The sequence below is a fragment of the Rhinatrema bivittatum genome, chromosome 9 (genome assembly GCF_901001135.1).
Source record: "Rhinatrema bivittatum chromosome 9, aRhiBiv1.1, whole genome shotgun sequence".
Lineage (NCBI taxonomy): Eukaryota > Metazoa > Chordata > Amphibia > Gymnophiona > Rhinatrematidae > Rhinatrema > Rhinatrema bivittatum.
Window position 1 is genome coordinate 120,245,082 of NC_042623.1, and position 26,316 is coordinate 120,271,397.

The 26,316-nt window shown below is 42.4% G+C and overlaps 1 protein-coding gene across 3 annotated transcripts in view; it reads left to right on the plus strand.

Moving 5' to 3' along the window:
- Positions 1-26,316, plus strand: part of MON2 (MON2 homolog, regulator of endosome-to-Golgi trafficking) — a 409,599-nt gene that overhangs the window by 17,390 nt on the left and 365,893 nt on the right. For all 3 annotated transcript variants that reach the window (XM_029615039.1, XM_029615038.1, XM_029615037.1), the window contains exons 2-3: positions 4,573-4,636; positions 18,688-18,815. In XM_029615039.1, the coding sequence (XP_029470899.1) occupies positions 4,573-4,636; positions 18,688-18,815 (192 nt within the window). The remainder of the gene's footprint in view (positions 1-4,572; positions 4,637-18,687; positions 18,816-26,316) is intronic.

Consider the following 26,316-nt stretch of genomic DNA (forward strand, 5'->3'; position numbering starts at 1 on the left):
TTTTGCTTTTGGTTTTGGTTTTTCGCTTTTTTTTTTTTTTTTTGCTTCGCCTCTGTCAGGTTCTCCCCTCCTCCCGGAGCAAGGCTGCTTTTCGCGCCCTGCTTCGGGAGGAGGGGAGGGGGGATTGGCAGTCCCGACTTCCTGGTATCTGTCATTTCAAATGACATTTGAAATGACAGATACCAGCGTGGTGTGAAGCGTTAGGCCCGCGCACCCAGGATACTGTATAGGCGCTCTATCCAGTAAAATGGGTTGCGCGGGCCTAAGGCTTCACGGGCCCTTCTTAGACGCGGTTTACATTTACATAAAATTAGTGTTCAGAATTGAGCGGTAGGTGTGCTGCACTGTGCGTGCGGCAACCGCGGGTGCCGCAGGCACTAACGCAGCTCTTCCTACCGCTCGGTACTGGATAGCCAGGTAGACTTTAAAAAAAAGAAAAGAAAAGCTATTGCTATCCTTGGGAGTGAGTAACAGGAATTTAGATCCACTTTATGGATTCTGCTAGGTACTTGTGACCTAGATTGGCAACTGTCAGAGACAGGATGCTGGGTCGATGGACCTTGATCTGATGCAGCAGGCAATTCTTATGAGTGCCGGTGCTGAACAAGGCAGGTATGACCAACTACACGTCTCTAAATGTGGCAACTTTATTTTTGTTTTTGTGTAAAAATGACATTTATCTGGTCTTTCTTAATTGTGAATGTTTTGTACCCTGCCTAGGACTATGGATAGCATGGGTTAGAAATGTTTTTAAAATAAATATACAAACACATTTTCTCTCTCTCTCTCATTACTGACTCTCCACTGCAGCCATCCCCTCTTCCAGAGATGTTACTAGATACCATAAAAATCCAGGGCATGAGCTCATAAATCTTTTCTCCCCTTTCCAACCAAGATTTTAATAATTAAACAATCATGATCAGTAGCTTCCCCTCCCCAAAGAACAATTCTGTAAAAACACATAATTGGACATCACATTTTTAAATATTACATTTTAAATTATCTCTGTTCTGTGTTCCCATGCAGCTGTCATCAGGGAGTCATCGTGTATGACAGAGAAACCACCCTGTTAGTTCGATCCCAGTACAGATCCCATGGTTCTCTCCTTGCCCGCCTCTTACCAAACTCTGTCCATATGGACACAGGAGACATTGCTACAGACATTTTGCATCATTGTCGCAAGGTGTTGGGCATGCATGTTAGTTGCATCTTTAGACAGGAGGGCTTTCTGTACAACAAAGAAACAAAGTGTACCTTCAAATCTGATTATGCCCTGGAAAAATCACCACTGCCTGATGCTCTTATCCAAGCAAGAGCCTGGGCTCTACTCTCAGTAACTTGCAGCAACACGAGAGGTTAATGGTGGGTCTTAAACATATAGGAACTTCTTTCTGAGAACACATGTAATCATGCATGCCTGTTCTTCCTAGCTACAGCATGAGCCCCAGATTGTGGTTATTAATGTGGGGTATGCAGAGCATGGGTAGCTGGGACCTGCTAGGTTCAGTACATACATTGCATACAGCACCTCCTTGTCTTTCTCGTGTTTGAGTCCTACCAGCCTCTGTCTCATCTGCAGGCTGAATGAGACAGTGAGAGTGTATACTAGGCACTGGATGTGATTCCCTTTGAGTATTGGGAGCAGCAGCAGTGAAGGAGCTCTGGTAGCTACATGCATCAGCCAAGGTAACTGAGCCAGCTGCCCACACCACACCAACACCTCCCTTCTTCTGCAATTGTATATAGAAGAAGCTGGTCCCTCATGACAAGTTTGCCCCCTTTATCCATTTGTTTTAAAATTTGGAAGAGATAGTGGGGTTTTCATTGCTTCCCTAGCTCTTCTTTTGGCAGTATGAGTCCTCTTCATGTCCACACTGCCTTCTCCATGGAGATTGATATGCCACATAATATTTTGTTAATATAGGTGTGTTTTGGGCATGAAAAGGTTGGGGAAACACTCTTGCACAGGATAGGACAGAATCTCAATATAAACCTTGCATCTCAAGTGCTACAATATACAATATACATATTCCAGAGAAATGCTCCCCAAATATGGGTGCAGAACACCTAGGACACATCCTCTTACTACTCAACAAAGAAAAAGAATTTACATTCTAGAGTCCCCTCAGTACCAGCAACACACACTCCCAGGAACATTTTGAAACAGTACAAAACCCTGAAAAAAATTAACACAGAACCTACCATAGAATAACACACTAACTGCTAGACAATAACAACCTTAACCATGAAAAGGTAGCACCGCATATATTACGCCAGGTCCTAAAACACCAGTACATCTCTTTTTAGGAAAAAGGAACAAGTTGGGCTGCTATAGATCCCTACACGGAAACTACCTGCTGGCAGAAAATCTCCCTTCAGTTACATATGCAGTACACACAGACCCTCACCAAATACAGAATAAAGAGACCATAAAGTATAAATAGATATTTGCAAACACTGATTTGAAAACTGCTATAAATCAAACGCTGTATGCATGTAATAGTGGAAAAACAGAAACATCACCAATCCTTGTAAAAGATCAAACAACAAAATCAAGAAATATAAAACATCAACCATGCTAATGAAAATTATAAATATTTCAAAACAGCTGATGAATAGATTTTCTAATAATTGAAAACTCATATAAAAAGATTTTAAAATTACCGAAACACCAATACAGTATTTCAAAACAGCAGACACATCAAATACCTCCCAATAAATAAAACTAATAAGGATTTAAAAAAGCTCCTGATTTCCATACCTGGGAATTGTTTTGCAGTCATCCTGGGGGGGGGGTGAAGAGGCGGTGGCAACACAAACTTTCTCCACTCTCTCATACACACCCTTTCTTTTTCTATCTCTAATGGCAGACAAAGTCCAGAAAGGCAGCCCTGCCGGTTCTCGTCTTTTGGCTGCCTGCAGCCTCACTCAGCCTCTCATTCTCTTTTTCAGCCGCTGGCATTGAAAAGGCTGAAGCTCCGGAAAGAAGCAGGGCACAGAGCAAAAAACGTGGGGTACAGGCCCTGTTTGCTTATAGCTAATGAGGCTCCTGCCCTCTTCTGTCTGTGGGGCAGAAATGATGTCCATGTTTCCCACAACATTAGGGAATTATTACTGGGCTGAGCCGCATGTTTCCCCTCTCACATGATCTGCATAACTCTAATCTTTCTTCTCATTGTTAAATTATGGTATATTATAGCAAACCTTGTAATGTTGAACCAGTTTTACCGAACTCTGCTCTTGGGAGTGAATGTTAAAAGTAACCTGGTTCTTTGAGAAAATGTCAACATATCTGGTATGACAATATAAATGATAAATAGAAATAGTAATTATAAGTAAATGCAGCTCCTGATTATTCATTATCCTGATTGAGGATCTCAAGGACTGAATTTAGACGTAGGACACTTAGTTTCAGAATGAATAGCTCTTTTACTACATTTTTGCCTCCTCCTTCCACCCCTGCAAACAAACCTCTAAAAAAAAAAATAAGACTGCAAGTGTTTTATTCCTGGGGGAATTCAGTGCAGAGCAATTAAAAATTCTGCACATCTTATATTTGTCAAAATGACACGATTATAAATCCCTACCGTTGAATAATTTAATTTAAAATACAATATAGTAAAACATTAGTAGTCATAGCTTAGAATTTGTAATATTTTTATGCAGAATTCCACCAGGAGTACTATAAGAATGCATCATAAAGCCATCACTTGTACTCTCTCTCCCCAGGTCTAATCCCTTCTGCTCCTTCCATCCCTCTCAGCTCTATCGAGGTTTAATCTTCTCTGGTCTCTCTATCGCTTCTGCCTGAACCCTTTCCAAATCGAACCCCCTGTGCTTTCTTCTCTGCCTCTACCCTTCCAAGGTCCAACCTTCTTCACACTGTCCTCTTCTCCTCCTACCACACCTCCATCTTCACTTTCTTCCCTCACTCCCACAGGCCCGATCCCTCTGCTCTTTCTCTTCTTCCCTCCTTCCTCCCCCAGGCTGACCCTTCATATTCTCACTTCTCTCTTTCTCTTTATTCCTCTCCAGGCCAATCCCTGAACTTTCTCACACAGCCCTGACCCGCCCTCTCTCTCTTCCCAGTTTACCATCCTTCCCGTATCTGCCTAAGCTGTCACAGACTCCATCCTGACCTGTGTTGGTCTTTGTAAATACATCCTCCTTTTTCTTCTGGCCTGTGTGGGTTGAGAAAATGCACTGACACTTCCTTCTGACCAGCACAGGCTGATGATGCTGCACTGGTCCCACTGTCACCTGCACACCCACTCACCTGCCTACTCGCTGTGCTAAATATTTTGGGGGAGGGGAATTTTACATTGTGCATTAGTTTGGAATTACCCCAGGAATGATGTGCTGCTTACTTCGGTCAGAGAGAGGATGCTGGGCCAGAAGATCTTTGATCTAAACCAGCAGAGCAGTTTTTATGTTTAATGGTAAAATTCCCATTTTGAAAACTTTTTGTTTAATACTGTAAGAATTTCATTAACCAGAGGAGTTGTACATTTATTTTCATAAAGTTTGCAGCGGTGCCTTATGCTGCTTTAACACTTGTTTCTATATTTACAGGCTGCAGAATCTGGAATAATAAAGGTTAAAACCATTGCCGCACGAAGCACTGACATCCTTGCAGGTAATTAGTGTAAACTGTTTATACTCACTGAAAAGTAGTAGCATTGCAGAGTGGCACAGTCAACATTAGGACAGAGCCGTTTATTCAGGACATGATCTTGAAGCAGCAGCAATCACAGGCCCTGGAGGGGGAAGACTGGCTTACTCAGTCTGCAGTGGTGATAGGTAATGGTTGGATATGGGCCCCTGATTTCAGGGTTCCAGAAGGAGTATGGCTTCTGCCTGCAGGAATATCACTGTAATGACTGGACTAAAGTAAATCGGGAGGGGATAGAAAAACATCCCTGGGTAGTCATTCAAGACTTCATTGTGTCAGATCCCCATACCTGGAAACCTTAAGAGTTCTAGTCACTCAGATTGGCATGGATCAGCAGGGAAAGTGGGAAGGGGATGCAACATTTCTACACCCCCCCCCCCCCCCCAGATTGTCATGAATTAACATGGGGCGGAGGAATAGAGACGGCAAATTATTTCCCCTCATTTCCTCTCCCCCCTTCCCCTCTCCTAGATTGGCATGCATTATTGGGGAGAAGTGCAAACTTTCTTTCCCCCCACCCTCGCATCCCAGGTTTAGACTGGTGGGAGGAAAGGGGTGAGTGTGTACACACACACACTGAAACTCATTCATGCTCCCCTTCCTTCCTTTGGACAGACTTTAACCTTCCTGGCTGCCACCACTGCTGCTTCTGCTGCTGCCTCCTTCTAGCTTGCACAAGCCAACATGACCTGGGCTCCTCCTTTCTTATTTGTGCAGATTGACTCAGTTGGTGCCTGCACCTATAGATTTCCAGTGTTTCTCTTGAGACCCAGCAATTCTTGTAGACCCCCCCTGGAGTCTCCGGGTGAAACTTGGAGAGGTCTCAGGTATACAAATTCCAGCCCTGATTCCAAATGCTATTAATCAAGTTGACTTAGGGAATAGCCACTGCTATTAATTGCATCAGTAGCATGGGATCTTCTTGGTGTTTGGATACTTGCCAGGTTCTTGTGGCCTGGTTTGGCCTCTGTTGGAAACAGGATGCTGGGCTAGATGGACCCTTGGTCTGACCCAGCATGGCAATTTCTTATGTTCTTATGAGGTGGAAGCCCAAAGGAGCAGGAGGAAACTTCAAGTCAAATAATAAAAATTATAACCCACTCCCCCAAAAACACATGATTTCCGTATCTTGCTATACATCGCCTGCTAATGGATGGAGACCGAAAACACACCTTTTTCCATAACATTATCATTTGTCCTTAGGGTGCTGCAGCACAACAAATTGCCAGTATTCTCTGTCTCCATTATTTTTTTTAGCAGTATTGAACTGGTTCAGCAGAATCTCTAGCTTACAGATTTTGGCCTGTTGCCTCCCCTCCTAAAGAAAACCTTCAACTTTGCTCCTAGGGCACCAGTTTCTGATTGTTTTCTTTCCCTGTTTTAGGAGGATTTCTAGATTGTAACAGTTCTCCAAGCTAGTTCCTTAGTTAAGTGGTCTGGTGGGTGAGGACAAAGTTGAGTGAGCTCTGCTGGCAGACCCAGGTTCCTTTGGGGCCTAGTGGAGTTAAGGAGGTAGTGTGGGTGCCAAGGAGGGGGAAGCCTCTGGGCCAGAGTCTCTTCAGGGGTTTGTTCCCTGGAGAACCCCCCCTCCCCCCCCCACCCCCTTTTGTATTTTCTTCTTTTCTTGGCTTGAGAGCTTGCTGTTTTGTTTAAAAAAAAAAAAAAAAAAAGAGCTGTTGCAGCAGTGGCTAGAGGAGCATTTGAACAAGAAGGTGTAAGTTGGCATTTTGGCTGTGAAAGGAGCACTTTTTATTGGTGAAAGGCTTTAGGGCTTAGATTGGCACACTCCCAACAGCCCAGCTTTGAGTTTTACCAGGATAATGCTCTGGTTCCATTTTTCCTTTGCAGCAGCTGGCTTGTAGCTATGTGTTGGGATAATATCCCCTAGTGGGGCTGCCTCTGCAGGAACAGGAGCTGGCGTGTTTGTGATGTAGCTGGCTCGTCCAATCCCACGGCTGATGAGTGCACAGTTTCTGCATTGGGGTAACAGACTGGAGAGCTTCAACTTCGCCCACAAGCATTTGGCTGATTCCAGAAATTACTGTGGGGGAAGATTGTAATGTTCCTCAGTGGAGGCCTGCGCCAAGGAGGGAATGGCGGACATATTGGATTCTCCTACTGGCTCACTCCTGCCTGCAGTGCATTTGATTTGCATTGAGCTGGCAGGGCCCTCAGTATCATCACTGGGAGGTTTGTAGGGAGGCATTTCCTTTTGAGCCTTTTCCTCCTTCCTCCCTTCTTCAGCAGTTTGTTCTTCAAAATCCCTTGGGGTATCCACAAGGTCTTTTGTGCAATGTAGAGGCCTGGTGGGGAAGGTGCCCTGGATCCTGTGTAACAGGGCTCCATGCCTGGGCTTCCTTCAGATTGTATTCGGTCCCTAATTGCCCTTGATTATTGGAATGATGATGGATTTGACATGGAGCCCTCCTTCCTTTAGTCTCCCCTGGCTCTGTCGGTGGCCATTAGTCTGCCTGGCGTCCCTGGAAGAAGGGGAGTTGTCCACTTGGGTTGACGCCCATTCATCTGATTTATTAGATGGATTAATAGTCCAATTTTGTAGAGCATCCTGTGGGAAACTCCATCCTTGAGCGAGCCTGTAAACTATTCAGAATTCTTCCTCTCCATCTTGCAGTGCAGGGCTGATCTGGTCTGGTTAGAGTCCTTGGAAAATGGGGTTCAGAGGTGTCAAGAGCATGTACAAGTCATTTCCTCTGCCAGTTAAGATCTGGGAGAGGTTTTTGGATGCTTCTGGTTGATGCCTTGATCCAGACAGTGACGTGGTAGGTGTCTGCTTGAGAGAAGAGGTCTCTGCTTTAGGAACCTGTGCCTGTTGGATAATAAGTTGAAGTAATTTAAATAAAAAAAATCTTGTCCTCCTACAGTTTTGATCATTCAAATGTTTTTTTTATGGTGGATATGTGGTTTGGGCAATATTGTGCTGTGGCAGCAGCTTCTGGAAAGTCCAGAGGCAGATTGCTAAGTGGCAGGCACTGCCTTTTATTTTTTTGTAATACACATTTTGACAATTTTTGAAGGATCCATCCTTGGGCTTATTAAAGCTCATCTCTTCTGTTGTCAATACTTCTTTAATTTCTGGGTCTTTTCCTAAGCAACTCAAAGTTGCTAGGGTTTGTCTTCTTCTAAAGAGAATCCTTAGACCCTAGTGTTCTAGCAAATTACAGGACCATTTCTAATCTTGTAGTGCTATCAAAAAAATTGAAAAGTTATCTTTGATAATTTGAGTGACTTCATTACCAAAAAACTAATATTTTCTCCAAGGACAAGCAGGGTGGTTGTCCTCACACATATGGGTGACATCATCGGATGGAGCCCGGCACGGAAAACTTTTGTCAGAGTTTCTAGAACATGTCCAGTATGCCACTAACCATGCATCCACATAGGGTCCCTGTTCAGTCTCTTCTGCGGAGCTGTCGACTCACGGATTTGGAGCTTGTGCTTCTTTTTTTATAATTTGCTACTGCGAAGTGATTTTGTTTGCCTTCCACGTGTTGCGTAGGGCCCTCACCCTTCTTGGCCTTTGGTTGGTAAGTTTTCGGGTCATTGTTGTCGATCGCCAACGGCATGTTCTTTTTCCAGTGGCATCAACCGGCTTCTGCCGGAGCCCTCTGTGCCCTTGGACTATGTCCATCACAGACCCCCACGAGATCTGTGTCCTCTGCCTGGGGACTTCCCATAATGTCTGCGTCTGCGATCTTTGTGCCCAGATGACCCCTACGGATCATCAGGTCTGTCTCAACAAAATGGAAAAACTCTTTGGGCCCAAGCGATCGGAGCCATCCTCAGCATCCGGAACCTCCACCTCGCCTGGTAAGGAGCCCCTGGCCCCGGCTCTGTTGGGTTCTCCTCTCCCTGCCCTGCCAGGTCCCGAGCTTGGCATGGGGGATCGACCACTGTACCTGTCGTCCTGTTCCCGATCGGGTTCCTCGACATTGGCATCAGAAGAGGACCATGGTAATCGTCGAGAAAGGTCCCAAAAGCACCGACATCGATCATCTTCTTCCAAACCAGTCTGTGAGAAGGCATTGACCTCTGTGCCTCCCATGAAGCGGTTGAGGGTGGAGGAGGCCATTCCCTCCGACCCCACTGAATCCTCCAGGTGGCCTTCACTGGCACAGGTGGAGGGATTGATTCCCCTTCAGCCAGGGGATGCACAGCTTCCACCAGCTCAGCTCATTTTATCCTTGCAGGCTTTTGAGGAGGAGCTAGAGAGGCGTGTGCGGCTGGCAGTCGGCCAGACCCTGCAGGGCCTCGAGCCTCCGGTTCCCTGGGTACCGCCTCCACCAAAAGAGCCTGCTCCACCGGTGCTTGTGCCTTTGCTGGAGTGGCTCGACATGCTGCTCGGTATACAACCCACACAGCCGGCTCTGGTGCCCTAAGTCCCTCAGCGGCCTCTGGGTGCACCTCTGCCATCGCCACTGGCCCTCAAAGTGATGAGCGACTCCTCTGAGGAGGAATGGCCATTGGGCTCAATGATGGGCCAGAGACACGTGATGTCACCTCATCATTCAGCTCTCCCAGCACCCTTGGGGTCAATTTCACCGATTCTTTGGTACCCCCGATCCCACTAACACCATTGGATCCCTCGCAGGCGCGAGGCCCTCCGGTGCCTTCGAGGACTAGTCCACGCACATGGGCCTTTGTCCCCCCTCTTATCCCTGGAAGGTTGTAGTGAGGGTGAGGCCCCCTATGACTCCTGGGAGAGTGAGGCATGCGTATCCTCCTCGGAGGAATCGGAGGAACTGCCTTCTGATCCTTTTCCCCTGGAGGAACGATGGCGATCTCCCCCAGAGGACCTCTCCTTTGCAGGGTTTGTCAAAGCCATTGCCGAGTCTGTGTCCTTCCAATTATTGACAGAGCAGGATTCCAGGCACAAAATGCTTGAGATCCTGCAGTTCATGGATGCCCCAAAGGAGGTGGTGGCAGTACCGGTCCATAACATTTTCAAGAACCTGGTAAACCCGCCTGTGGGAGCATACCATCTAGGTGCCGCCGGTTAATAGAAAGATGGATGCAGTGTACCTAGTCCAGCCATCTACTGGGTTCAGCCTCTGTCAGCTACCTCACCAGTCGGTGGTGGTAGAGTCAGCCATGAAAAAGGCCAAGAGGGTTCGTAACCATGCCTCGGCTCCACCAGGGAGCGAACATAAAGCCCTTCATGTGTTTGGGACACCGGGTGTTTCAGGGCGCCATGCTGATTGCCTGCATTGCTTGCTATCAGCTTTACATGGGGCAATATTCCTGGAATCGGTGGAAGCAGGCCCTGGCGTTCAGTGAGGCTATCGTCCAGCAGGGCCTAGAGTATAATAAACATGACGTCTGCTCAGCTTATGATGACTTTGGAGAACACTGTTACAGGTAAGCAGCTCTGCTTTACATCCATCCAGTCAGGGTTTCAATGAGGTCACAGTACTGAATCAGTTTTACTTGCCTTAACTAATGATATTAGGATACAGGCCGATGATGGCAAAGATGCCCTCCTAGACCTTTTGGACATGAGTGCTGCCTTTAACACTGTTGATGACAATCTTCTCAACTACCTGGAGGAAACTGGTCTTGCTGACAGTCATGCTCTTTGTCTTTTTAAAATTTGTGGATCGCCTAGTGCACAAGGCTCTAAGTGATTTACGAAAGAAACCAATAAATCAATAAAAACACTCAAAAATGGGATTCAGTGTTTATCCCAAGTTTTCTTATATTCTGCTACCGTCCTTGTCATGACCAGAACTTCATTCAGTATTTAAGGTGCGGCCTCACCTTGGAGCAAAACGGAGGCATTATGACATTCTCTGTTTTAGACTCCTTTCCTTTTCTAATAATTCTTAACATTCTGTTTGCTTTTTTGACCGCTGCTGCACACAGAGTTGAGGATTTCAAAGTATTGTCCACTATGATGTCCAGGTCCTTTTCCTGGGTGGTAAATAATTATTAGGAGTTATATGCCGCGTAGCCGAAGGGCCCTAGGCGGGGCGCACAAGATAAACATACACAAACCAAAAATTAAACAAATGAAAAAATAGACAAACTTCCTCATCCTGACATGTAACTGTTAATCCAGTTTGGAAAGCAGACACCTTATAAGAACATAAGAAATTACCATGCTGGGTCAGACCAAGGGTCCATCAAGCTCAGCATCCTGTTTCCAACAGAGACCAAACCAGGCCACAAGAACCTGGCAATTACCCAAACACTAAGAAGAACCCATGCTACTAATGCAATTAATAGCAGTGGCTATTCCCTAAGTAAACTTGATTAATAGCCATTAATGGACTTCTCCTCCAAGAACTTATCCAAACCTTTTTTGAACCCAGCTACACTAACTGCACTAACCACATCCTCTGGCAACACCTTCATAGTTGGCTAAACTCAGGCCAGCTCATGAAGACATTCTATAGAAATGTCAGAAGAAAAAATATTTTGGCTATTCTTTTAAAGGTCTTTTGACAGTCAGTCAGCTGTAGCTCTTGCAGAAGAGTGTTCCAAATATGAAACCTAACTTCGTATAACTACATTGTGGGTTACTTTTCTCCATGTGCATCCCTTTGCACTTGTCCACATCAAATTTCATCTGCCATTTGAATGCCTAGTCTTCCAGTCTCGCAAGGTCCTCCTACAGTTTTTCATAATCTGCTTGTAATGTAACAACTTGGAATAATTTTGTACCTTCTGCAAATTTGATCACCTCACTCATTGTTTCCTTTCCATATCATTTATCAATATATTAAAAAGCACAGTAGAGGTTTCAAAATAATAATTGGTCTATAATCAGTGGTGCTTCCATCTTCCTTACAATTATCCTGTCCTAATTTATTTTAAGTTTAGCTAGTTCCTCACAACCATACTTTATTGAAAATCAATTTTGAGATTTACTTCACTTCCACACTTATTTGTGTTTGTTTTATGTGATCCTAACTCGTGGTTCTTCCACAGTGAACACAGATCAGAAATATCTGTTAAGCAATTTCACTTTTTCCACATCCGCCTCTACATATTTTCCCTCTTCACCTCCCAGTTTCACAATGCCACTTTTATATTTCCTTCTATTATTAACATATCTAAAATAAAAAAAAAAAGTCTTATCCTCCATTTTATTGTTTGCTATTTTTGTTTCCATTTGCATCTCTGCTTTCCTAACTACTTTCCCAATTTCTCTAAGCTTTACCTACATTCCTCTTTCTGAAATCTCTTGTAGTTTATGAATGTTAGCTTTTTTCCCTTATTTTTTCAGCTATTCTTTAGAAAACCAAAGTGACCTTTTTCCTCGTTCCTTTATTTCCCTAATAAAAAGGTTAATTGTCTTTACAATATCTCCTTTCAATTTTGCCTATTTTTTCTACTTTCTGTAGATTTTCCTGTCCAGCTAACAACTGTTTGAGGTATTCCTCCATTTTAATAAAGTTTGTTTTAATCCAAACAAGGACTCATTCTATTTGTCTAACTTTAGAGATTTATTGAGAGTTTTTGTCAACTAAGATATTTATGGCTATAACGATTATTTAAGTGATTTAGAAAGTCAGAGGCAGATTTTTTAAGCAGCACTAAAGATTGTTGGCCACCAGCTTGGCACAGACTTAATTCAGAGTAATCACATCTTATCTATCTACCCAAACTAAAAGTAGCTTCAGACCTTTTAATTAAAAGTTAGTCTATTCTCTTAGCATGCTGTGAAGTGCAGCTGAAAGAAAGCGAGAGTTTTCTCTTTGTGAAGATATCTGCATCTGTGTTTTTCAGTGTGTGAGTCTGGAGACTTAGCTACTGGGCACAGATGTCTGGGTAAGCGTCTCTTCATCCCAACAATCAGGCTGAGGTGCAGGCAGTCTTTTTCTGGTCCCCGGAGTGTAGTCTGTTGATTGAGAAGAGCTCTCGGATGGCATGCTCTCTCGGAACACCTTGTTCCTTTGTTTCACTTACTTTATAGCAGTCCATCTGCATAACACATACACAGTTAATGCATATAGATGAGGGCCAAGCACAGCTCTCTGATTGGAAGTTTCACACACTTTTTATAAAAGTGAAGAGTTCATGTTAGCATAGAGACCTCAATAGTCTCAAAATGCCATTAGAAATAAACACCCTCCAATCGGTATCAAAGCCCTTTGTTTCAGCAGAGCGAATAGCAGACAAACTGGCACCCATGCCAGGATAGGTTTTACAACCTATGCATCCTTCTGCAAGGCCTGTATTTCTTAGTCTCAGCACAAATAGAAGAATGTTCATGAGGCTTTGCTGTCTGTCTTCCATTTTCTTCGATTCAGAGAGAATGAGCTCCTTTTAAGATATACTCAGAAAATGTTGGTCTGAATTATCCTCTACAGCATCTGAGGGTATAAAAGAACTTAGAGACGTTCTGGCAGCTCTAATGGTTGACATTTATGTTTTGTTGGAGTCTGAGGTGTTCCAGAGGACTGGAGACAGGTGGATGTGGTTCCTCTTCATAAAAGTAAACGTAAGGAGGTGGCTGGGAGCTAAAAGTCTGTTAGTCTGACTTCTGTGGTGAGCAAATTAATGGAATCCCTGCTAAAACAGAGGATAGTGCAGTGTCCAAGACCTGAGGCAGCCTGGTTTTACCTGAGGGTAGGCCTTGTCATACGAATCTGATCAATTTCTTTGATTGGGTGACCAGAGAGTTGAATCGGGGAGAATGCTAGATGTAGTGCATATGAATTTCAGTAAGGCTTTTGACATGGTTCTGCTTAGGCACTTCTAAATATATTGAGTGCCCTTGGTATGGTCCTAAAGTGACTGCCTGGGAAAGAAACTTTTTCAGTGGGAGGTGACAAAGGGTAGTAGTTAAGGGAGTTCACTCTAAGGAGAGTGATATTACTAGTGGTGTGCTGCAGGGATCAATTTTTGGACCAATTCTTTTCAATACTTGTCCTCCTTTCAAGTATTTTTTTGGCTCTTCTGTGAATTGCAGGAATTAGGTTTACATAGATGGGGCCTGTTAATGATTAAAATGTGGTTGCAAAAGATACAAGGGTTAATTGTTTTAGCAATAACAAGTATTGTTTTAGTTTAGTTTATTAATTTAAATTTAAAATTTTTATAGAAGGTAAGATTAGAATCTGGACTGTGCAGTGGAATGGTAGCAAAGTGGATTAGAAGCCAAAAACGTCTGATCAGGAATCTTTATTATATGGAGACATATATCTTTAAACAAGCCCGACTCTGGCCGAGTTTCGCCCTCATATTGGGGCTGCGTCAGGGGCTGTGTACAGATGTACTTTGGTTTCTAAAAGTTCAATAGTATTCAAACAAATTGTATCAGATGGTCTCAGCGCTACCGTGGCAAATTATTCTCTGCTTCAATCGCAGGGAAAATAATTGATTTTAAACAGGTTCCTTGTGAAAATACGCTTGATACTGCTGTGGCACAGATTAGTCTCCGCTCCGATCGCAAGAGACCATCTGATACAATTTGTTTGAATACTATTGAACTTTTAGAAACCAACATACATCTGTACGCAGCCCCAATATAAGAGGGCGAAACTCGGCCAGAGTCGGGCTTGTTTAAAGATATATGTCTCCATATAATAAAGATTCCTGATTGGACATTTTTGGCTTCTAATCCACTTTGTTGCCCTCACGGCTTTGTTAGACAGCCTTCCCTGTTGCTTTTTTGGTCCATCACAGTGGAATGGTAGGAAAGGTATCAGTAGCATGTGTCTATGATAATGGGGATTGGCAAATAAGGGGGTATATAGAGCTGTGTAGGGGGCAAGATATGCAGCATGATCCCTGTTTAATTTATCCAGAGAAGGACAAAATTGAAGAGCAAAAATTGCAAGAGCAAAGTACAACCTTGGGGTTAAATATTACTCCTGGGGGAATTCTGCGCACAAAAAACTTAAAATTCTGCAAACTTTTATATTGGTCAAAATAACACAATTGACATGACAGTCTTTAAGTAATTACATTTTAAATTAATATAGAAAAAAGTTATTACTTAAAGATGCAGAATTTTAAATATTTTGAGTAGAATTTCCCTAGATATTCACTGTAAGAGTGTCCCTTCCACTCGCTCTCCCTATTCCTCTGGCTATTTTGCCCTCTCAGGCCCCAACTCGTCCACCTGCCAGTATCTCTTCCCTCTACCTCTAGGCTCAACCCCTTCCACTAATCAGCCATAGTCTGGGCAGAGAGTGAATGTAAGGTGGGAAATAAAGGCAGTTTGAACAGGGAATTGAGTGTGGAAAAAAGGTGAGTGTTGGAAGCAAGAGAATTTGTCAGATAGAGATGGTAATCTTGCTTGGCAAGTGCAACAGTAGATTGGAAAGAGGTCAGCATGAATTGAAATTTATGAACTCTGCATGGTGTGGAATTTTAGCCATAGATGTTCTGCAGGGCAAGCACAGGAATGTAGGAAGTAGATGTGAGCTAAAGCTGGTGTTTTATGCACTTTAAAGGATGGATATTGGGAGACTCAAAAGTTTCTAAAACAGAGGAGAGTATAGTGATGTAAGAAACTGCCTAATCAACTGACTCATACAGTGTAGTGGAGGAGAGGAAAGATGAGACAGAAATAGAGAGGATACAAGAGTTGATAACCTGGAGTTTCCTGAAGGGTTTTGGAGGTGACTGGATGGTACTCTGGGGGAGGGTGATTTAAGTGTGAAAGTTTATCAGATGATGGTCTGAGAGGGGAAGAACTGAAGCAGAGAAGTTTGAGAAACAGCAGTTGGAAGAAAGGACTAGGTTAAGGCAGTGGCCATGCTGGTGAGAAAGGGCAGTAGTGCAGAGCTGGAGGTCAAATGAAGTTAAAGCAAGGAGTCTTAAGACAAGATTCAGAGGATTCATTGGCATGGGGAAGATGGTTCAAATAAGAAGGAAAGCCAGGAGTCAAAGTTGGTGAGAAAGGGGAGGGGGTATTATCAGGGGATGGATAAATGACAGCTACCTGGAGAGGTAGTGGGAGTAACAGGTGGATGGAGTAGACTTCAAATGAAGCAAGGAGTGGGATTGCGGTGGAAGAAACTATGTAACCCTGTTTTTAGTGTGGCAGCTAACTACCCACAGGGCTATATCTTGGTGCTGGCTCTAATTCCAGAAAAGATTACACAGTCTCTTGGATCCCAAGGCTGGGTTCTTTTACTGGTGTGGGGAAGGAATTTCTTCTCCAAGACCCTGGGTAGCAGGGGTGAACTACTTCTCAAATCTTGGAGAGATTTCAGTCTTTCTTTAACACTGTGATTTATGTAGGTGCCAATAATTCAGGAGACTCTGATAGAGTGTCCAAAATTAACTTTACTGAAGTTATTACATGGCTAAGTATATGGCACAGTTTAAACAGTTCTTATCCCCACAGGTGGCATGTACAGTACTCAGTCTTCTTCTATGCAAGGGTCTCTTTCTCCATCAGAGCAAGGGAAACTCACCCTCCAGGACTTGGATAAATGAGGTTTCCAAGCGTGCAGACGTATCCTTGTTTGGACAGGTAAAATCCTCTCCAACCTGGCTAGAAAAAAAAGGATAATACAGTCTCTGCACAGAGTCCCTATTTCTTTCTTTTCCCAGGAGTGAAAACTCCAAAAGAGGGAGTCCTTGGAATTATTTCAATTTTGGTCTTACTCAATTCTCCAGATATTTATTCTAATATCCTTTGATGGAAAAGGGATCTGTTCAGGAATACACAGCTCTCCAATGTTCCTCCTTCAGGGCAGGAAGGGGGCAGCAAAACTCTTCCTCCTGGGTCTTTCAACCAAAACTATTTTCCTAAAATTGAGACCAAAAACCACCAGAAAGTCCTTGCAGTAGGTCACCATCAAATCTCTGACCTCCAGGAGGATGCAAAGGTGCATTCCCTGTCCCAGATTCACCAGGCTGAACTGCCTAAGCCCCACAAAAATAGGTCTAAAAATCCAAAATAGATTAAAATTCCTGCACAGCCTCTAACTTTAAAACTTAGACTGTTCTGTTTCTAACTCTCAGGGAGAGAGCTGCTTTTATAGCCATAAGGGGATGGCCATTCCATCTCCTTCAAAGGAAGGGGCTGTACTGAATGATGCCTCCCCTTAGCTACTAGCCTGCACTTTTACTAGAGCAAATACTAGTGATGAACTCCAGGTCATTACTTGTACAAAGGGGTGGGGAGTTTAACAGTCTAATACCATCACTGTGGCTTACTTTGTGAGGTGTATGGGAGAAAATATAACCTCCATGAGAGAGAGCAGCAACTGAAGCAGAGTCCTCAGGGGAAAGCCAAATGTCATTCAAGGCAAGAAGGTGAAGATTATGAGATGTGAAGAAGTAACGAGCGTAGGCAAGCTTGTTGGAAATAGTGCGGATATTCCACAGGAACATGAAAGAGGGAGGGAAGATGGGAATATGGATAAGATTGAAGGGATAACAGTTTAATGTGCACAGATGGAGTGAATGTTGCTTTGGAGGTCTAAGATTGGGATTGATATCCTCAGCTGAGAGGATGAGGAGCAGGAGAAGAGACGTGGAGGTAGAGACTACTGTGACGAGGATGAGATGCTTTCAGGGAGAGTGGAGATGGCTGGATGAGAAGAAGAAAACTTTGAAGCTGAAGAACAGTGGACAGGACAGAAGACTGAACAGCTGGTTAGGTGAAGAATGTAGAGAAAGGGGATAATAGATTTGATGTTAGCAGTGGTTTGCAGCTAGGAATAAGGCTGGTGAAGATTAGCATCAAGAAGAATAAATGTAGAGGAGCCAATGCAGATAGAGAGGGAAAAATCTACCAATGTGAGGTAATGCTATGGCATGCACCTCCTGGCCTGCTGGTTGAAGCCCAAGTGGATTGGGGGTGTTGTGTGAACTCTACTAAGGAAGCTGGGGAAAAGTGTGATGTCAGGAGCAGACTTAATCGTTTGTGCAGTAGGGCAGTGGCCAAAGGCCCAAAGCACTTTCCCCTAACTTTGGATGGGTGGTTAGGGGCCCAGATCGCTATCAGTCCACCCCTGGATGATGTACTGCAATCTCCCCAATACCTGACTGGTTGCTCAGAGTGCAAGGATGGAATATGAGAGAGCAGGAAGCTGAGCAAGGACTGGGGAAGTGACATAGAAAGAGACCAAGGAGGCTGTGTGGAAGAGAGTGAGCAAAGTATTGGAAGGAAGAAAGAGTGAGCAAAATGGTGGTGAGTGAGAACAAGGGTTGTGGATAGAGATGAGAAAGTGGTGAAGGGCAAAATAAAGAACAAAGAGGGGAAGATGGGGCAAGGAGGATCTGGTCATACCTGGGAACGTTTTGGTTTTGAACACCTAGAGGTTAGTGTGATAGTTGGAGGGGCTTGGGAGTAGGAAATTCACTCAGCATTCGCTGGTACATATGATAGTGCTAGAAAACATTGGGTAGGTGGCACTGACAGATGGAAGCTGGAAGAGACGTACCTTGTTGTCATCATCTAGAAAGATAGGTGCTTTGTTGCTGGCATGGTGATTTCTGGAAATATTTGCTCCACTAAACAGTGAGAGGACAATTTTCAAAAAGCTTGCTTGCCTGCAAAGGTTGTGGGTACTTTGTACCTGCAGACCTTGTACCTCCTTTTTTCAGTGGGCAGATTTTGGCTGCAAACAGATTTGAAAATCAAAATTTCCCACCCCCTCTCCTCCAAATGCAGCTAAAAGTACCCACATCATAAAGCAGTATGTATGCTTTTACCCACATTGAGGCAGGAAGTTTTCAAAAATGGCAGTCTAGTCAAGTAAAACCTTTTTTGTATTGATAGGTTTCTTTGAAAATTGTCCTCTAAGAGAATTTCCTTCTCCAACCTTTTGCTCTTCACCAGTCTAGTACAGTTGGAACAGAATTTTTTATTTTCTGGTATTAGTATATGAAGATTCTTCTTTTTACAAAATTTATTTTTCTCAGTATACCAATTTTTTGTGTCTTTTCAAAATGAAGCCTCTTGACATGGCCGTTGCTCGTTAAAGCCTCAGCTTTACAGTTATGTTGCAGCAAGAGACCATTGTAGCCATACATGACTGCAACAGACTGTTAATTTAGCTAACTGTCCTTATTTCTGTTTCTAGCCTTGAAAGAGAACAGCTCAGAAGTAGTTCAGCCTTTTCTGATGGGCTGTGGAACAAAAGAACCCAAGATCACTCAGCTGTGTCTAGCAGCCATTCAGAGACTCATGTCACATGAAGTTGTTTCTGAGGTAAGTTATGCACGAGGTGTTGGAAGACAGTCAGTTACATTAAATCAAATAAGGCAAAATCCTAGTCCTCACAGGTCTCATCTTTTTAGATTTTCCTCTTGAAAATGTTAAAGGAGCACTTCAGTGAGTGAGCAGCAGGGATGAAAGAGCAGTGATTACAATGGATGCTGCTACTTTAAAAAGTTTGTTGACAGTAGGAAAAAAAGTTATTATGGGGTTCCATCATTTTTCTACTTAGTCTTCCTGTTCCTTATCTTTACTCATTAAAAAACAAACTTATTACACACCTTCTGCTGGGTGCTTGATTTCAGCAAATTGGAAAAGAAAAGAACACGATCTACTACCCCATCCCAACATAATTAATTGGATGAATGGAAGAGGCCCTGTGCATTGGATTAGGTTTTGGTTTTCTAAGAATCAAAGAGGAATATGACAATGCATAAAATTGCCTACCAGTGGAGGCAGTAGAAGCCAACAGTCATACTGATGTAGCCTTTAGCTTTCCAACAATATTCACAGAAGGGAATACAAGAGAAAACGGTTATGCTCCAGGGTATTCAGCAATAATGAATAAATATAAATAACGTTTATAACATATTTTTCTTACCAATTTTTTATAACTTTGGAAATAAAATTACTTATCTGGTGAGGTATTCACAAAATGTCACAGTGAAGCAGCAGCGCAGTGAAGGAAAACCCTAACATCCTTCATGTTTTGAAAGGATTCTGCATTGGGAGTGTTTACAAACAATTGCCATGAATGAAGTGTTTTTTGAAATGCGTCACCGTTGCTTTTCAAATCTTCAGTATTTTCACATCTAAAAATAAAATAAAATGAAATCCACGGTAGTATTCCTAAAAAAACAAAATACTCAGTTCATCACTAAAATTATCAGAAAACTGACCTATTGAGTGCCAAAATATATCTGGAAGTACAACTTTTTATTACTAAAACCTGTATTTGGAAAAAAGGGTTTAATTAACTAACCAAAGAATACCAATCAATCTTCATGATTAAGTCCATTGGGTGAGACTATCAAGATGAAAGATCCAGAACTGTTCTCTGTAATTTAAAAGAGCTTGCCAGTCACCACCTCTTTGGGGTGGAGCAGTCTGTTCAAGAATACCTCACGAACGATCTTGGTTAAATGTTACAGTGCTCAACAATAGGAGCCTGAATCTTCTGTGTCTTAATACAGCTCCAATGTTCAGTCAGGTGGGTCTTCACCATTCTCTTCTTCCGCCCGATATAGTTTTTTGGACAAGGGCAGGTGATAAAATAAATTACATGGGTGGACCTATCAATTAGTGGTCCCATGTAATGTGATAGTTTTCTTAAAAACAGGATCAGTCCATGTTGTTGCTGTCATTGTAATAGCATAGAAAGAACAGTTGCCACAAAGGGCACGTGACTGCTGGTATGAGGTGATTGAAGAGGAGTATAAAGAATACTTTGAGAATGTACTACAAAATCTTGTATATTCTGTCCTCTTTCATAGGCAATCATTGGGGAAGATGGAAAGATTGAATAGAATTGTAAGATTAACCAATTGTTAATCTGTCATTAATGAATGTTACCCCCCAGGTTCTCTGTAAACCGATCTGATATGATCCATATCATGAAGGCCGGTATATAAAAGAATTAAATAAATAAAAAACCAATGTGTATGATAGGTGCCATCCAAGAAATTACATGAGAATGTTGTAACACACAACAAACACATCTGGTCTCCAAGGGTTGCATGCTGTCAATCAGCAGCCATGTTTTTTCAGCATTAAAGGCCCGCTTATAGGCTTGTCTTATCACCGAAAAAGGGTAACCACGTGCTCAAAAGCTGTGATTGCGCAATAAAATCTTGTTTAGTGGAGCACAAATGCTATAGCCTTAAAAACTGGCCCATTGGCAAACTGGCTCTCAAATGGTAAAGATGGTAACTTGTAAAGAATAACAGATTATTTCTGTCCAACTGGTTTTCGAAATAAAGTGGTACCAATCCCTTTGTTGTCATGATAAAAAGAATGTCGAAAAAGGGGAATATGTTGATAGAATTCCATGAAAAATTGTAAATTTTCATCGAGTGTTAGCCATGAAATAAATTCTTGGAGATTACTTAAAGAGAATGTGTATAAGAAAAACACGTCAATATAACGGGATCAGGTAATAATGTGTAAAAATGATAAAGAGTACAGAAATTTCTTCTCAAAATGACTTACATAGAGGTTCGTGAAACTGGGGGCTATTTTGGCTCCCATCGTGGTCCTGTGTTTCTGCAAATAGAAATGATCCCGCAACTGAATTTTTTTTACAGAGAGCAATCTCGTCCAATTTCAAGATAAAATTGGGTATCTTTTGTGTCTTCGGACGTTGGTTCAAGATGGCATGAATTATGTCCAACGATTGTCTCTGAGGAATATTTGTGTATAGAGTTTTGATGTTGAGTAACCATCAAAAACTCTTCTGATAAATAGTGAAAGGTTCTGGACAATATTGAGCATATGTTTAGAATCTTTTACATAAGAATGTGCCTGGACAATTTCTGTTTGTAAAAATGAATCTACAAAAACAGACAATGGTTCTAATACTGAATAAATGGAGGCCACTATAGGATAACCTGGTGGGTTGGTTAGACATTTATGAACTTTTGGCAATGGAGTTTTTGGGAAATTCAGGGAAAAAATTTGATTTACTTTGAAGTAAGGAAACCAGTGCTTTTTGCAGTGTTTAATTAATCTACAATCAGCCTGCTAATTTCCAAAGTAGGATCCTGATAGAGATTCTCATTATTTGTGGAATTAGACAACTGAGAGTTCATTTCAAGTTGGTATTGCCCTTTGTTATGTATAATGATGGCACCTCCTTTGTTGGCCTTTAATGCTGAAAGAATATGGCTGCTGATTGACAGTGTGCAACCCTTGGAGACCCGATGTGTTTGTGTTACAACATTCTCATGTAGCTTCTTGGATAGCACCCATCATATACAAACAAACATACAATGCTATCCAATCTTTCAATCTTCCCCAGTAATTGCCTATAAAAGAGAATGGAATATTCAAGATTTTGTAGTACATTCTCAAAGCATTCCTTATACTTCTCCTCAATCACCTCAAATGAGTGGTCACTCCCCTTGTGGCAATTGTTCGTTCAGTACTCTTACAGTGACATTCCTGTTTTCTTAGAAAGCTATCACATTATTACACGGGACCTCTGCTGGCTGACTGCATTAGTGGCCCCATGTAATGTCATCCCATTTAATGTCCTTTATTTTATCACCTGCCCTTGTCCAAAGAACAGTATTGAGTGGACAAAGAGACCTACCTGACTGAACATCGGTGCTAAATTGAGACACAGAAAATTCAGGCTCCTTTTGTTAAGCATTGTCTGACATTTAACCATCAGTTTTAAGATCATTCGTGGGGTATTCTTGAACAGATTGCTCCAACTCCAAGCTATTTTAAATTACAGAGAACAGTTTTGGATCTTTCACCTTGATACTGTCTCGCCCAGCGGACTTAATCTGGAGATTGATTGGTAAATTCCTATAGTACCTGAATGTAATTTGCTTTGATGTACACTTTGAAGTGCCGAAAAGCGGAATATATAAAGAAAAAAAGAAAGTATTCTTTGATTAGTTAAGCCCTTTTTTTCTACATCTTGTAATAAAAAGGTTGTACTTCCGGGTATATTTTGGCACGCATTAGACAGAAACACTGTCAGCATTAGGTCAGCTCTCTGATGTTTTGGTGATGAACTGAGTATTTTGTTTTTTAGGAATATTACCGTGGATTTCATTTTATGGTATTTTTAGATGTGAAAATACTGAAAATAATCACCACTTCGTTTGTGGTGATTATTTGTGACCACCTCCTGATGCAGAATCCTTTTTGAAACATGGACCTTGTCTGGGTTTTCCTTCTCGGGGTTGCCACTTCTCTGTAACCTTGTGAAAGCCTCACCTGATAAATGATTTTACTTGCAAAGTTATAAAAATAAATAAATTGGTAAAAATGTTATAAACATTATTAGTGACAGATCAGCCGTATGATTTAAAATAAGGCAATTGAAGGCCTGTTATGTCAAGCCGGTAGTGCCTAGTATAAGGGCTTTAGTATGTTAGATGTGCATATGGACTATGAGTTTTCTCGTATGTTATTGAACCCAGCACGTATTGGGCTCATATTGCTTCCCTAAATATAAATAAAGCCACCATTAAAGGGTTCCACTGTACAATGACAAAGGCAGTCTTAATCGTAGTCATGGGTACAGACATTGGGGAAACGAGGTAGCAGGGTCGTTGGAAAGGGTGGGCGAGGAAGTCATAAAACTGGTGCATTTTGTCCAGATTGGGGCTATTCCATGTGCATGCTGCTGCAACTGCTATAACGGTGGCAGGAGCACTTTTAATTCTTATGCAGCCATTAGTATGTGCTTGCGTCATTGAGGGGGACCCTGCTGGCTGATTGAATTGACTGAGGGAGACCTGCTCACCCATACTCCTCCCACCAGTGGCCGACCCTGACCCTAGTAATGCCTGGGGCATTGGTTGGTCCTGTGATGAGTCTGTTTGGTAGATCTGGAAATAGATATTCTTTGTATTGCCAACAATCTGCATATGTTTTTGTTAAGTTTTATATGTTGTTATTGTTTTATATACTGTTCTGAATATGACGTTATGTGATCACCATTGTTGAGAGATTGTGGTATATAAGTTTTATAAATAAAATAAATATGGCTAAATATATATATCCGTACATATTTTTCACTTGTTTGTAAAAAGGACATAGTATTAATTAAATTAGGATTGGAAACTTCATATTCTTATTGGCTCCCCAGGAATAAAATGCTATCTAAAAGAAATGGAAAATTAAAATAATTTTGTTATAACTGTCAGCCATATTATTGATGATTTTGTTAGATTCTTACTTTTAAATTTGTTTTTGTTAATAGGGCCTGTCTATTACTTTTCATATTAATTACATAAGAACCTTTTATTAAGTTAATTAAAAAAAATCCTTGTATCTGTGACTGAAACAGAATAAAAATTATACACTAAAGCTAGCATAAATACAAAGAGAGTTTCATATTGTAATGCTGTAGAAATTAAAGCATGAAGGAATAATGCCATGCTAGGACTTCCTGTTTGTGCTTATTGCAGACACTTAAAACATTTGTCTGGGATTTTTTTTTTTGTGTTTTTCTGTTTGCTTATTGAAGTTGCTTTCTTGTTAGCCTGGCATCTGTTGCTCATAAGTTATTTATAACAGTTGTAAAAGAAATAAACAAAAGCCCTCCTACCATTATTTGATGAAGTGGATTTTGCTTTTCAGGTTAAACATTGGTTCTTAAAAGTGTAAGTGTGTGTGTGTTTCTGCAGTAAAATATTTAGCATGGCCACTCAGTTCTCGAAAGGAGAACAAGGGATAATTGTTCTCTTTTTCATATCTGGGACTAGCAGCAAACAAAAGTAGATCTCCAAACTACAAGTACTAATTACATACTGAGGAAAACGTAAGATCTTCTGCAGACCTAATGAGGTCAATATTCAAAGGGGTTTGTCTGGCTAAGTTAAAAAAAAATAAAAATTAGCTGAACAAACCCTGAGTTCTTCATTTCTCTCTCTGCTGAATGGTTAAGTTTTAGCTGTGTTATTGATTACAAGACTAAAACTTTGCAGGATAAAAAAGTGGCATCGCAAAGATATTCCAGTCCTGGTTAAAAAATGTAACCAGCTAGTGCTGAATGTCAGCGCTAGCTGGGTAAAGTTATCTGGCTAACCCTAGTCCTAAAGTTAGCTGGCTAATTAAAAAAATAAATAAATAAAAAACAGCAAACAGCTGTTCAGCTGATGTCCCCATCACGTTCCAAAAAATGTTAAGTTGGTAGCGGGCCAAATGACCTTCCTGATCCCCACAAAATCAAAACAGTAGCGGGCCGAGATGTTTCCCCACTCTCTCCCAAATCCCCACGTCATCCCCTTCCCCACTTGCTAACTCCCAAAAGTGTCCAAATAGGGCCTGCGGGAGGAGGAGAGGCACTTTCCTTCTCCAGCTAGCCTGAATAGTAAATGCCAGTAAGCTAAGAACTTTACCGGTATTTAATATTCATATATTCACTTTGGGCCATTCAGCTGTTAATGAATGAACTAAACAGTGGCCAGTGAAGTGAATATATGAATATTAGATACTGGTACAGCAGTCAGCTATACTGGCATTTACTATTCAGGCTAGCCGGAGACGGAAGGAGCCTCTCCTCTTGCTGTTCTACTCAGACACTTTTGGGAATTTGTGGGTGGTTTGGGGTAGGTGAGGGATGTTGATTTGGGAGGAGGGAGACCTGACTTAGCCTGTTACTGTTTTTATCCTGTAGGAATCGGGGGGGGGGGGGGGGGGTATGGGGAAGGACTCACTGGTCTGCTTCTTTTTATCTTGTGAGAATCAGGAAGAGGAGGGACCAGCTCAGCCTGCTATACTTTTAGTCTTCTAGGGATGGGACGGCCCTTGCCTGCTACCATTTTTTGATTCTGGTGATAGGGCTGTCATGATTTTTGCCTGCCATGCAACCTCCCCTCCACCAGGGGTCCTCAGTGAGCCCAATTCCCAGCTGCACAAGCTACCTCCTCACTGATCACTGGTGCCTTAGCCCCAGTCCTGCTTAACTCAGCCTGTCTAGTCCCTCAGTGCCTCTTCATGGAGTCACCTCTGCTCTTTGACCTGGCCAGCCTTGTCTTGCTATACTTTGCCTTGTGGCCTACCCAGGCCTTCTGCCTTGCCTTGAGGACTACCCAGGCCTCCTCTTTTACATTGTTTGCTATCTGGGCTTCCTGCCTTGCTCTATAGCCTTCTGGGCCTACCTATCCTGTTTTGCTAATTCTGAACCTATTAGGATTACCTTGCTCTGTCTCGTGCTCTGTTGGGCTTTCTTGTTTTCTGTTGCCTGTCCTGTCCTTGTCCAGTCTCGTGTCCTTGTCCGGTCCTTGCCCTGCCCAGTTCAGTTCACTCCCTTGTGTATTTCCCAGGCCTTGCCTTTGTCCTTGGTTTGAGCCAGCCATTACCTGTGTCCAGCTCTCTGCTTATGCCTGTACCCAGCTTCCAGCCATGATGTCTTACTGGCCTCTGGAATCCAAGTGCTCAACCTGCAGGTGAAGGGGCTGGTTAGGCAGAAGACCAGCCTAGTCCTGCCTTGCAGCCCTATGCCTCTTCTGTAGTGGTGTTCCCCGAGGCCAGCTTGCCAGACAGTGACAGGGATGGATTGGGGGGGGGGGGGGGGGGGGGGGGGGGGAGCAAGTTAGTGGATTCTGGGTGCTAGTGGTTTAATGGAAAAAAACAATACTCACAATATACAATAAGCTGGCCAATAGCAAAGTTACCCACATATTATCCAGGTAAATTTGGCTAAAGTTACCTGGATAACTTTGCTGCTGGTTGGATTACTGAATATTGACCCGATTGTTTTTACCAATTTGCTTTGAAGAACAAGTATCCTTTACAACTGAAACTGGACCAT